Source organism: Nyctibius grandis, chromosome W (assembly GCF_013368605.1).
Source record: "Nyctibius grandis isolate bNycGra1 chromosome W, bNycGra1.pri, whole genome shotgun sequence".
NCBI classification, from domain to species: Eukaryota; Metazoa; Chordata; class Aves; order Nyctibiiformes; family Nyctibiidae; genus Nyctibius; species Nyctibius grandis.
Window position 1 is genome coordinate 23,575,820 of NC_090694.1, and position 12,263 is coordinate 23,588,082.

At 45.6% G+C, this 12,263-nt stretch overlaps 1 protein-coding gene across 9 annotated transcripts in view; it reads right to left on the minus strand.

Annotated features, from left to right (window-relative positions):
• Positions 1-423: 423 nt before the first annotated feature.
• Positions 424-12,263, minus strand: part of LOC137675699 (NAD-dependent malic enzyme, mitochondrial-like) — a 46,594-nt gene continuing 34,754 nt past the window's right edge. For 2 of the 9 annotated variants that reach the window (XM_068421883.1, XM_068421884.1), the window contains exons 13-16: positions 8,537-8,639; positions 5,006-5,076; positions 4,162-4,260; positions 424-2,940 (exon numbers count right to left, since the gene is read on the minus strand). In XM_068421883.1, coding sequence (XP_068277984.1) covers positions 2,791-2,940; positions 4,162-4,260; positions 5,006-5,076; positions 8,537-8,639 — 423 coding nt within the window. In that variant the 3' untranslated portion in view covers positions 424-2,790. Of the gene's footprint in view, positions 2,941-3,479; positions 3,762-4,161; positions 4,261-5,005; positions 5,077-8,536; positions 8,640-12,263 lie in introns of those variants that run through there. The other 7 variants (XM_068421885.1, XM_068421886.1, XR_011049974.1 and 4 more) reach the window with 7 other exon arrangements.

Here is a 12,263-nt window from a genome sequence, read left to right on the forward strand (position 1 = left end):
GCAGGGCTGTATTGTAACTGGAGACTCCAAGTCCATTCAAGACTGGTTTTTCCTCACCTGTGTAGTGGTATTTCCAGAAAAATTAGGCAGGAACATTTGTATTTGGGAAAAACCCACCACTGGCCAGTTCTGAACAAATCCTCTTGGCATCTGCTTAAAGACAGCAGGGAACCCATGCCAGGAAGGGAAAGGACTGCACTTCACAAAACAGGCATCTTTCCTCGGCTCGACAGCAGCCACTGTGAATTCCCTGTGCGGGAGCTCCCTTTGGGAACCCAAACCACTCTTGCCCAAAGCAAGGCTCCTGCTACGCACAGGTAACGCTATTTTCCCCAGCGCCAGGTTTTCCTGAGTACTATCAATGCCCGCTGATTATGAACCATGACTGCACTTCTTGCCTGAAAAACAAATAATCAGGCTGAATAGATGAATGAAGATCTTTATTTTGTATGACAGAGTTATATTTACGGATCAATTGCCCTGCCTCCATGATCATTCTCAGCTGGGACACAAGATCAGTGCATGGGATATTTTAGTTAATCATCTGCCTAATTAGTATATTGGCAGAAGTGAGGAAGTGTGTTCCAAATATACTTGAATCCGACAATGCAGAACTCCACTGAGAACACTGCAACAGGCTTCAGCTAGAGCTGAATTTTCAGAAAGTAAAAATAATTTGTACACTAAATAAATAATTTCTCAGTAAGACCACAAATTTAAATACAATAAAAACCAGGCATAGCAAAAATAGATGAAAAAAGCATTCTTTGTAAAAACATCATAGGTGTGTGTTGGTCTTTTTTGTACATATACTTACATATACAAGTTGCAAACCAATGTACATCGCCCAACTTGGCAATGTAGCATTTCGAGCCCCGCCAGACAGCACTCTACCACAGTTTGAATATGCAGACTTTTCCCCACATCACTACTTTCTGTGTTTATATAGTCAGTCTTCTTTCCTCACTTAGGTAAAGCCTTCCCAAAGTTTACTCTTCTTTTTATCTAATACATGGACATAATTTTAAAATCAGATACTAGGTAGCAAGTGACAGAGACTATGTCTAAGGAGGTACAGAGGCTATTTTCCCTGTTCTGTTTTGGGCCAATTCTGCAGAGACGGCATTTTCCAGTATAAATGAGGATATGAGAGAGGTGCTTGCCATGGATAAATCCTGAGCAAGCTTTACTTCATCTCTTTGGATCCCTGCTTCAAGTTTGCCAGTATAGCCCTTTTACATCTATATATTTATCTATTTTTGTCCTTTTTCTGCCTTGATGCAGCAAAACTATGGAACAACACGTTATCTTTATTTGTTCCTGACATACCATTGTTCTTGTTACAGAGATCAGATTCAGAGACGTCAGACTGTAACTATCACTGTGTGTCCTTGCCTGCTATCACAAAGTAATGGAGGGCACTCAAACCCGATATGAACAAAAAGGAAAGGAATGCACATTGTGGTATCTGTATCAAATGTGCAGTACTGTTCATTGCAAGGAAAAATTCAACTCTCAATGTTTGTTTTCGCACAAAACCCCTGATAAATTAAATCTGTAAACGGAGTGAGGAAGATGAAGTGATCAACTTAAAGCTTCTAAGCATTAAATCTTTCGAGTCCCATATTCACTGTGTACAAACTGAACTGAGTATACTGGACTGAGACCACAAGAAATTCAGTCAAACTCCTGTAAATGTGTGCATCATTAGCTGCCTGTAACACTTTGTGTTTCAGCTTCAGCAGCTGCCCGGGGCGGGGTTTGTTCAAAGTGGCAAGTGAGTCCACTTAGGAGTTTTTGAGTCAGTGATGTCATGAAAACATCACACACAAGTCTTTTTGTGAGAACAAGGGGATGCAAGGGAGAAAACAATTCAGCTTCAAAGAAACAGAACGTTGAAAAAAATTAACAAATGAAACAAAAATCCTTTGGTACATCACCTTGGAGTCCACTGCAGAAAATCTTGTAAAAATCTCTCAAAGATTTCCGTAGATTACTGCAGATCCTGCCTTTATGTGATAGAATTTATTATGCAACAGCATAGTTTTGTTTTTAAAAGCTATTAAGTGATTAATATTATTATCAGGCTTTCCATGAACAATTTTAACTAGTTCACATTTTGCCTGATAACAGATTTCACACGATGAAAACACTGGATACAACCATTGCTGCAGATTCCACAGGTGCACACCATGCTGCTCCTCAAAGCACATTCAAAGAAACAGAGCAGCCGATGTCACAAGGAAGTCTGGACATGGGCATCTTTAAACATCAGACAGAACAGAAAGCCCATTAGACTGTTAAATTTGTCTTAAGCTGTCTTTTTTTTTTTTGACAAATGCTCTTTGGTGATGTCACAGATAATGCAGTGTGACAACACTAGGACAATCAGAAGACTGATTATTAAAAGCAGAAATTAATCATTCTGGAAATCAGCAGTGATGAGAGGGCTATAGTTTTTCATCAAACGCACGTAGCTAAAACATCATTAATGGAATTCTTTAGTGTGGTGCTGGCTCTAAGCTAGAAATACAATATCATTATTTAAATTAATTTTGGAGAGCTCTCTCATTCCTGTGACAGATGCCATCATCCATACAGTTTATCAGGTACTTGGGAGAGTGGGGAGAAATCTACATCAAGTGAAAAACAGGGTAGAAGGGGAAAAAAAAGACAACAAAATGAGAGAAAATAAATTACAGGACTCAAAGATCATGATTTAAATTTGTCTGAAAAAGGGATCCCTGCAGAGTAGAAGATACTGCCTGAGGAGTGCGATCTTCTGATGCATCAGTGAACCTTCGATTCAGGCCAGTCATACACATCTGGCATGAAGGATTCGTATTCGTAGGTCCAAACCTTTGATCGAATGTAACGGTTCTTGTCTGCAGGTTCAGGGTAATGGAAAGCCATGTTGTTTGCGTACAAAAATTCCATAACCTGAAAAGTTAAATCACCATGCAGTTTGTGCCTTTTACTACATTCACGTAACAGCCACGCTTCCACTGCAATATGTTTAGGACTCACAAACTGGACAAAGACAAACACCAAAATCTTTTCACAATTCCTGAATGCCTTACCAGGGAACTGAAAACTTCATTTCAGAAATCAAAGGAGCAGAATTTTGGCCCATCATCACTGCCAAACTGAAGTGTCCAACAAACTCAAAATTTTTATAAGTGGCTCTTATTAAAGGCACAAAGAACTGGGTATTTTGTGCCCAAGCATCTAGTGTTCAAGGGTCATACTGTGCAATTCAACAGGATTCGACTTATTCAAGGGATTCGACTTATCAGAGCAACCTGTCGGAGCTTCTCTCGAGCCCCACGTTGGGCGCCAATAAATCTGTCACGGTTTAAAGCTGGGCTGGCGATTAAACCTGCGGCAGATGCCCTCTGTTATCCCCCCCCCTCCCCCCAGAGGGAAAGGGAAAGGGAAAAGGGAGAGAGACTTCTGGGTTGGAAAATTAAAACAGTTTTAATAAACTATAATAATGAAAAAAAAGTATAATAATAATAATAAAAATAATCAAATATATACAAATATATATACAAAACCAAGATTGAGCTCCCCTGAAGTCAGCCACGTCACCACCGGCACTGCAGGGCAGGCTCCGGGAAGGCCCAGCCTGGGCCTAGCGATGGTCGAGAGCTGGATTCAGGAACGCACGGATCGGGATCGGGGGCAGCAGGAAAACAGACGGAGTCCTCCCTGGACACCGGCCATAGCAGAAAAGCGGCGAGACCCTCGTGATCCCCCCACTTTATACCGAGAATGACGTGTATGGGATGGAATACCCTCGTTGGTCAATTTTGGGTCACCTGCCCTGTCTGCTCCCCACTGCAGCTGCGACCCCCCCCTTCGGCTCTTCACTCGTAAGCAATGAGGAATTCAGCAGTGACCTTGGTTTCTCTCAAGAATAAGTACAGCAAGAGCCTTTCTGCACAACATCCCTACCAGTGCCTCAGTGATAACTACAAACTTCGAGCATTATCAGTCCTGGAAGCAGACACTGTCTGCAAAAACATGCAGTTAGTTAGAGGAGACTTAGCTGAAAGTAAAAATCACTGAAAGGAAAATCGGTCTGGTTTAGGCCAAACCAGGACATTAATGTACACATAAAACATTTTAGTAGAGTCCACTTTTATGCTTCATACTTACCTTGACAGCAATATAAATAGAAACTTCCCTGATATTAGACAGTGGAGGATAAAGTCTTCCTTGTGCAAGTTCTTCATCGGTCAACTGTTCTGCCAATGCCTGAGTTCGAAAACCAAACAAGTTCTATTATTTACTGCATCCCAAATAGGATCAACAACACACTAAAACACCCAAGAGAAACAAGTTGCAGGGTTCTTACAACTAGAGTGCTCCCAAAGCACTCGAATAAGACAGTCAAAATCTCAAAATCCTCAAAGATCAACTCTGCAATCTGTGCCCACTGCCCACATCAGCAAATTCTGCTTGTAAGCATTTAGCAAACTAAGATCTTTTTTTTTTTTTTTTTTGGAGGCTGAACTACCCATAACCATGGAAGTTCTAAGAGTGCAACATGCCTGCAGGACTGCCCATGTGTATGGCCATTGATTCAGTGGTTACTCCGATGTGGTAGGTGCTCCTGCTCCAGAGTGGAAAGGCAGGAGAGGATGGGAGCCCCAGGGCCATGTGCATCCCTGACCACACCACCAGCCGTGGAACCCACAGCGGGGCGGGAGGAGGAGGCAGGCCTGCTGCCAGACCTACAGGGCTGGGAGGCAATTTGCACATGGACAGATTTCCTATTTGGGTGTTTGGTTTCTAGATTAAAAAATTAACTTTGCAATGGAAACTGGTATTTTTCACAATTTTGTTTGATCAAAATCAATTTTTTTTTTCCATTGGGGAGGGATAAAACCAACAGAAAACAAACAGGAAACCATAGAGTTTCAGCAAGATTTGAGAAATTGCCCATCGTGTCACCCACCATCGTGTCAGAAGCCACAGCCTACTCTGCTTCCACACTTACCTTAGCAGCCTCCAGGAAAACCTTATCACTAATATGTCGAACACTGCTGAGGATTACAGCAAGAGCCACGCCTACAATAAAATTATTGCCAATTAGGGCCACATCATTTTAAAATACGCAGCCTGCTGATGAGAAGCTGCAAGTCATCTAGAATGCTATTTTTAAATATTCCCATCACTTTCTACACAAATTTGCGCAACTATTACCATGTGTGCTAGTCATATACCACAATAGGGGGCTTTTGACAAGGGGTTGGAGCTTAGCAGCTTGAGGAGGAGAGGGAGAGAAAGGGGAAGGCAGAGTATCACAGAATCACAGAATGTTAGGGATTGGAAGGGACCTCGAAAGATCATCTAGTCCAATCCCCCTGCCGGAGCAGGATTGCCTAGACCATATCACACAGGAACGCGTCCAGGCGGGTTTTGAATGTCTCCAGAGAAGGAGACTCCACAACCTCTCTGGGCAGCCTGTTCCAGTGTTCCGTCACCCTCACCGTAAAGACGTTTTTCCTCATATTTAAGTGGAACCTCCTGTGTTCCAGCTTGCACCTGTTGCCCCTTGTCCTGTCAAGGGATGTCACTGAGAAGAGCCTGGCTCCATCCTCATGACACTTGCCCTTTACATATTTATAAACATTAATGAGGTCACCCCTCAGTCTCCTCTTCTCTAAGCTAAAGAGACCCAGCTCCCTCAGCCTCTCCTCATAAGGGAGATGTTCCACTCCCTTAATCATCTTCGTGGCTCTGCGCTGGACTCTCTCTAGCAGTTCCCTGTCCTTCTTGAACTGAGGGGCCCAGAACTGGACACAATACTCCAGATGCGGCCTCACCAGGGCAGAGTAGAGGGGGAGGAGAACCTCTCTTGACCTGCTAACCACACCCCTTCTAATACACCCCAGGATGCCATTGGCCTTCTTGGCCACAAGGGCACACTGCTGGCTCATGGTCATCCTGCTGTCCACTAGGACCCCCAAGTCCCTTTCCCCTACGCTGGTCTCCAACAGGTCTGCCCCCAACTTGTACTGGTACATGGGGTTGTTCTTGCCCAGATGCAGGACTCTACACTTGCCCTTGTTATATTTCATTAAATTTCTCCCCGCCCAACTCTCCAGCCTGTCTAGGTCTCTCTGAATGGCTGCGCAGCCTTCCAGTGTGTCAGCCACTCCTCCCGGTTTTGTGTCATCAGCAAACTTGCTGACAGTGCACTCTATTCCCTCATCCAAGTCATTAATGAATATATTGAATAGTGCTGGTCCCAGTACCGACCCTTGAGGGACTCTGCTAGACACAGGCCTCCAACTGGACTCTGTCCCATTGACCACCACTCTCAGGCTTCTTTCCTTCAGCCAGTTCACAATCCACCTCACTACCCGATCATCCAGACCACACTTCCTCAGTTTAGCTGCGAGGATGCTGTGGGAGACCGTGTCAAACGCTTTACTGAAATCGAGATAGACCACATCCACAGCTTTACCATCATCTATCCACTGGGTTATGTCCTCATAAAAGGCTATCAAGTTGGTTAAGCATGACTTCCCCTTGGTGAAGCCATGTTGACTGCCCCTAATGATCCCCCTATCCTTGATGTGCCTAGAGACAGCACCAAGGACAAGTTGTTCCATCACCTTTCCAGGGATGGAGGTGAGGCTGACCGGTCTATAGTTACCCGGGTCCTCCTTCTTGCCCATTTTGAAGACTGGAGTGACATTTGCTTTCCTCCAGTCCTCAGGCACCTCTCCCGTTGCCCATGACTTAGCAAAGATGATGGAGAGTGGCCTAGCAATGACTTCCACCAGCTCCCTCAGCACCCGCAGGTGCATCCCATCAGGACCCATGGATTTATGGATGTCCAGATTGCTTAATTGGTCCCTGACCCAGCCCTCATCAACCAAGGCAGATTCCTCCTCTATCCTGACTTCTTCTGGGGCCTCAAGGGTCCGGGGCTCCTCAGGACAGCCTCCAGCAGTATAGACAGAGGCAAAGAAGGCATTCAGTAACTCCGCCTTCTTTTTATCCTCTGTCTCCAGGGCCCCCACCTCATTCATCAGTGGGCCTACATTGCCTCTAGTGTTGGTTTTACCTGCGATGTATTCGAAGAAGCCCTTTCTGTTGTCCTTGACCTCTCTTGCAAGGTTTAATTCCAAGGAGGCCTTAGCTTTCCTCATTGCCTCCCTACATCCTCTGACAACAGACTTATATTCCTCCCAAGTGGCCAGCCCCTCCTTCCATGATCTGTACACCCTCTTCTTCCACTTGAGTTTGCCCAGCAGTTCCCTGTTTAACCATGCAGGTCTCCTCGTACCCTTCCTTGACTTCCTACCTGCTGGGATGCTCTGATCTTGAGCTCGGAAGAAGCAGTCCTTGAATGCTAACCAACTATCTTGGGCCCCCTTACCTTCTAGTACCCTGTCCCATGGGATTTCCCCTAGCAATTGCTTGAAAAGGCCAAAGTTGGCCCTCTTGAAGTCCAGGGTTGTGATTCTGCTAGATATTCTGTTCCTGCCACATGAGATCCTGAACTCTACCATCTCATGGTCACTACAACCAAGGCTGCCCTCAACCTTCACCTCTTCAACCAGACCCTCCTTGTTAGTAAGGATAAGATCCAGCAGCGCTCCTCTCCTAGTTGGCTCATCCACCATTTGCATCAGAAAGTTATCATCAACGCACTGGAGGAACCTCCTGGACTGAGGATGGCTGGCTGAGTAGGCCTCCCAGCAAATATCAGGGTAGTTGAAATCCCCCATGACAACCAGGCCCTGTAATTGAGAGACTGCTCTCAGCTGCCTGTAGAAGGCCTCATCACCCTCCTCATCCTGATCTGGTGGCCTGTAATAGACACCCACAACAGTATCACCCCTGCCAGCCTGCCCCTTAATTCGCACCCACAAACTCTCAACTCGCTCCTGATCCGCCCCTGGACAGAACTCAATACATTCTAGCTGCTCACTCACATAAAGAGCAACTCCACCACCTCTCCTTAGTGGCCTGTCTTTCCTGAACAGGACATAGCCATCCATGACTACATTCCAGTCATGCGAGGTGTCCCACCAAGTCTCTGTAATTGCCACTAGATCATAACCCCCCGACCGAACACAGATTTCTAACTCCTCTAGTAATATCCCTAGTGCTTCTTTTGTACCCTCACTTGCGCAGACATAACTTCAAGAGGAGTGTATTTACACTTATTTTCTCTCCCCCCCCCCCCAACAAGCAGAAGAACCCCCAATGCAGCAGCTTTCAAAACCTTTAGTAACACCTTTTTGTTTCCTTAGAAATATCCAGGTGGGCGAGCTCCCTGTGTGCATGTGGCATATGTAGCTGCACATGCCTAACATCCATCCTTAACTGATTTTCTTTTGTTCATTCTTCTGATTGAGTTCTCACCTTTAAATACTGGTAACACCTCTTCACACTGCTTCACTAACTGTGCCTAGCTAAGCAAGGGAACCCCAGAAGAGGTGCTAATAGCCTAGTCTTAGTACCTAGCTAATAGTCTTAAAGATTAAAAGAAGACAATTTTATTTATTACCTGGAAATATATAAGCATTGTTTCCTTGACCTGGTTTGAAGGTTCTTCCATTTTTTAGAGTCACCAGCTCAAAGGGACTGCCACTGGCAAACAAGCAACAGCCCTGTTAAACAGAAGAATAATCACAGTCAGGCAGGTTCTAAAGAGCCAAGTATGGAGAAATACAGTCATTATGAAATACAGGGACACCAGAGTCCTACAGCTCCCAGTCAGCTCTAGGACTGAGTCAGCAAGGTACTTGAGCACACAGCCAAACGCAAAAAGGCAAACGGCCCTACTAAATGCAACTGGATTCAAGCACGTACTTAAATCCTTTGCTGACTCAATTCCTACAATCCCAGAATGACAACCAAACCCACCCTTTCCAGTAGGGCCTGGAAGAGATACAAGAATCAGTAAGCATCTGCATGTTTCTGCAGCAAGCATTTGGAAAACAAAAGAGGCAAGCGTACACATTGAATTGTGCAGCTTTCTAAGGAAAGGGAGCAATCTATTTGTTTCATCATTCATTGTTCTTTAAGAAAGCAAAGACTTAGAGGAACTACTCACACACAAAATGAAGTACTTGTGTGTTAACCATTATTATAACCATAACCATATATCAGGAACCATGGCCACAAGCCAGGACCCACCACCGTAGGGACTGTACAAAGACAGCTAAGTAATGGCCACTTCCAAAAGAAGACTGAAATGGAAGTACAGTAAAAAACTTACTGATGGGTGGGAGGGTGAAGGGACAGACTGCTGTATCATACTTTTATTGCTGAGAGCTCTGAGAGAAGTGAATAATGCAGTTTGCTTCTCCTTCCTTTGAAAAGGATTTTAATCAGCACAAAGTATTAAAACAAATCCAGAATTTGGAGTGTGAAATATACCCTCCAGATAAATGACCCTTTCCTCAAACAGTAAAACCCTTGTAAGCAAAAAATCTTTACTTTCTTTTGAGTAAAAGGTTTAATAACATTATTTTAAAATATTTAAGGCTTCCCAGCCACTACATTTGAGAACAAATTACCAAAGAAGCTAAAGACTCAGGAACTATGTCTGAATGTTAGGGTGTACCCATGACAAGAGCCGTTTTGTGCAGGGAGCAAAACATACGGCTGCATTTGAGGACAGGACCAAAAGACAATGAAAATTAAAACACAACAAAAGCCCACACAATACACAGTGGCAGAGGGCACTAAAGCATTGTCAGGCTTTTACAGGTGCCATCTAGCAGAAAAAGAATAAGGAATAAAAGTTTAGTGATGATATCTTCGTTTCCTTACTGACTTCCTAGTTGTCCTGGTTTGGCCTAAACCAGGCCAATTTTCCTTTCAGTGATTTTTACTTTCAGCTGAGTCTCTTCTAAGTAACTGCACTTTCTGAAACTTCCGAGCTCAAGATCAGAGCATCCCAGCAGGTAGGAAGTCAAGGAAGGGTACGAGGAGACCTGCATGGTTAAACAGGGAACTGCTGGGCAAACTCAAGTGGAAGAAGAGGGTGTACAGATCATGGAAGGAGGGGCTGGCCACTTGGGAGGAATATAAGTCTGTTGTCAGAGGATGTAGGGAGGCAACTAGGAAAGCTAAGGCCTCCTTGGAATTAAACCTTGCAAGAGAGGTCAAGGACAACAGAAAGGGCTTCTTCAAATACATTGCAGGTAAAGCCAACACTAGAGGCAATGTAGGCCCACTGATGAATGAGGTGGGGGCCCTGGAGACAGAGGATAAAAAGAAGGCAGAGTTACTGAATGCCACCTTTGCCTCTGTCTATACTGCTGGAAGCTGTCCTGAGGAGCCCTGGACCCCTGAGGCCCCAGAAGAAGTCAGGATAGAGGAGGAATCTGTCTTGGTAGATGAGGGCTGGGTCAGGGACCAATTAAGCAATCTGGACATCCATAAATCCATGGGCCCTGAGGGGATGCACCCGCGGGTGCTGAGGGAGCTGGCGGAGATCATTGCTAGGCCACTCTCCATCATCTTTGCTAAGTCGTGGGCAACGGGAGAGGTGCCTGAGGACTGGAGGAAAGCAAATGTCACTCCAGTCTTCAAAAAGGGCAAGAAGGAGGACCCGGGTAACTATAGACCGGTCAGCCTCACCTCCATCCCTGGAAAGGTGATGGAACAACTTGTCCTTGGTGCTGTCTCTAGGCACATCAAGGATAGGGGGATCATTAGGGGCAGTCAACATGGCTTCACCAAGGGGAAGTCATGCTTAACCAACTTGATAGCCTTTTATGAGGACATAACCCAGTGGATAGATGATGGTAAAGCTGTGGATGTGGTCTATCTCGATTTCAGTAAAGCGTTTGACACAGTCTCCCACAGCATCCTCACAGCTAAACTGAGGAAGTGTGGTCTGGATGATCGGGTAGTGAGGTGGATTGTGAACTGGCTGAAGGAAAGAAGCCAGAGAGTGGTGGTCAATGGGACAGAGTCCAGTTGGAGGCCTGTGTCTAGCAGAGTCCCTCAAGGGTCGGTACTGGGACCAGCACTATTCAATATATTCATTAATGACTTGGATGAGGGAATAGAGTGCACTGTCAGCAAGTTTGCTGATGACACAAAACCGGGAGGAGTGGCTGACACACTGGAAGGCTGCGCAGCCATTCAGAGAGACCTAGACAGGCTGGAGAGTTGGGCGGGGAGAAATTTAATGAAATATAACAAGGGCAAGTGTAGAGTCCTGCATCTGGGCAAGAACAACCCCATGTACCAGTACAAGTTGGGGGCAGACCTGTTGGAGACCAGCGTAGGGGAAAGGGACCTGGGGGTCCTAGTGGACAGCAGGATGACCATGAGCCAGCAGTGTGCCCTTGTGGCCAAGAAGGCCAATGGCATCCTGGGGTGTATTAGAAGGGGTGTGGTTAGCAGGTCAAGAGCGGTTCTCCTCCCCCTCTACTCTGCCCTGGTGAGGCCGCATCTGGAATATTGTGTCCAGTTCTGGGCCCCTCAGTTCAAGAAGGACAGGGAACTGCTAGAGAGAGTCCAGCGCAGAGCCACGAAGATGATTAAGGGAGTGGAACATCTCCCTTATGAGGAGAGGCTGAGGGAGCTGGGTCTCTTTAGCTTAGAGAAGAGGAGACTGAGGGGTGACCTCATTAATGTTTATAAATATGTAAAGGGCAAGTGTCATGAGGATGGAGCCAGGCTCTTCTCAGTGACATCCCTTGACAGGACAAGGGGCAACAGGTGCAAGCTGGAACACAGGAGGTTCCACATAAATATGAGGAAAAACGTCTTTACGGCGAGGGTAACTGAACACTGGAACAGGCTGCCCAGAGAGGTTGTGGAGTCTCCTTCTCTGGAGACATTCAAAACCCGCCTGGACGCGTTCCTGTGTGACATGATCTAGGTAATTCTGCTCCGGGAGGGGGATTGGACTAGATGATCTTTCGAGGTCCCTTCCAATCCCTAACATTCTGTGATTCTGTGAAACTAACTGCATGTTTTGCAGACAGTGTCTGCTTCCAGAACTGATAACGCTCGAAGTTTATAGTTATCACTGAGGCACCGGTAGGGATGTTATGCAGAAAGGCTCTTGCTGTACTTAGTCTTGGAGAAACCAAGGTTACTGCTAAATTCCTCACTGCTTACGAGTGAAGAGCCGAAGGGGGGTCACACCTGCAGGGAGGAGCAGACAGGGCAGGTGACCCAAAATTGACCAACGAAGGTATTCCATCCCATACACATCATTCTCAGTATAAAGCGGGGGGGATCACGAGGGTCTTGTCCTGCTTGAG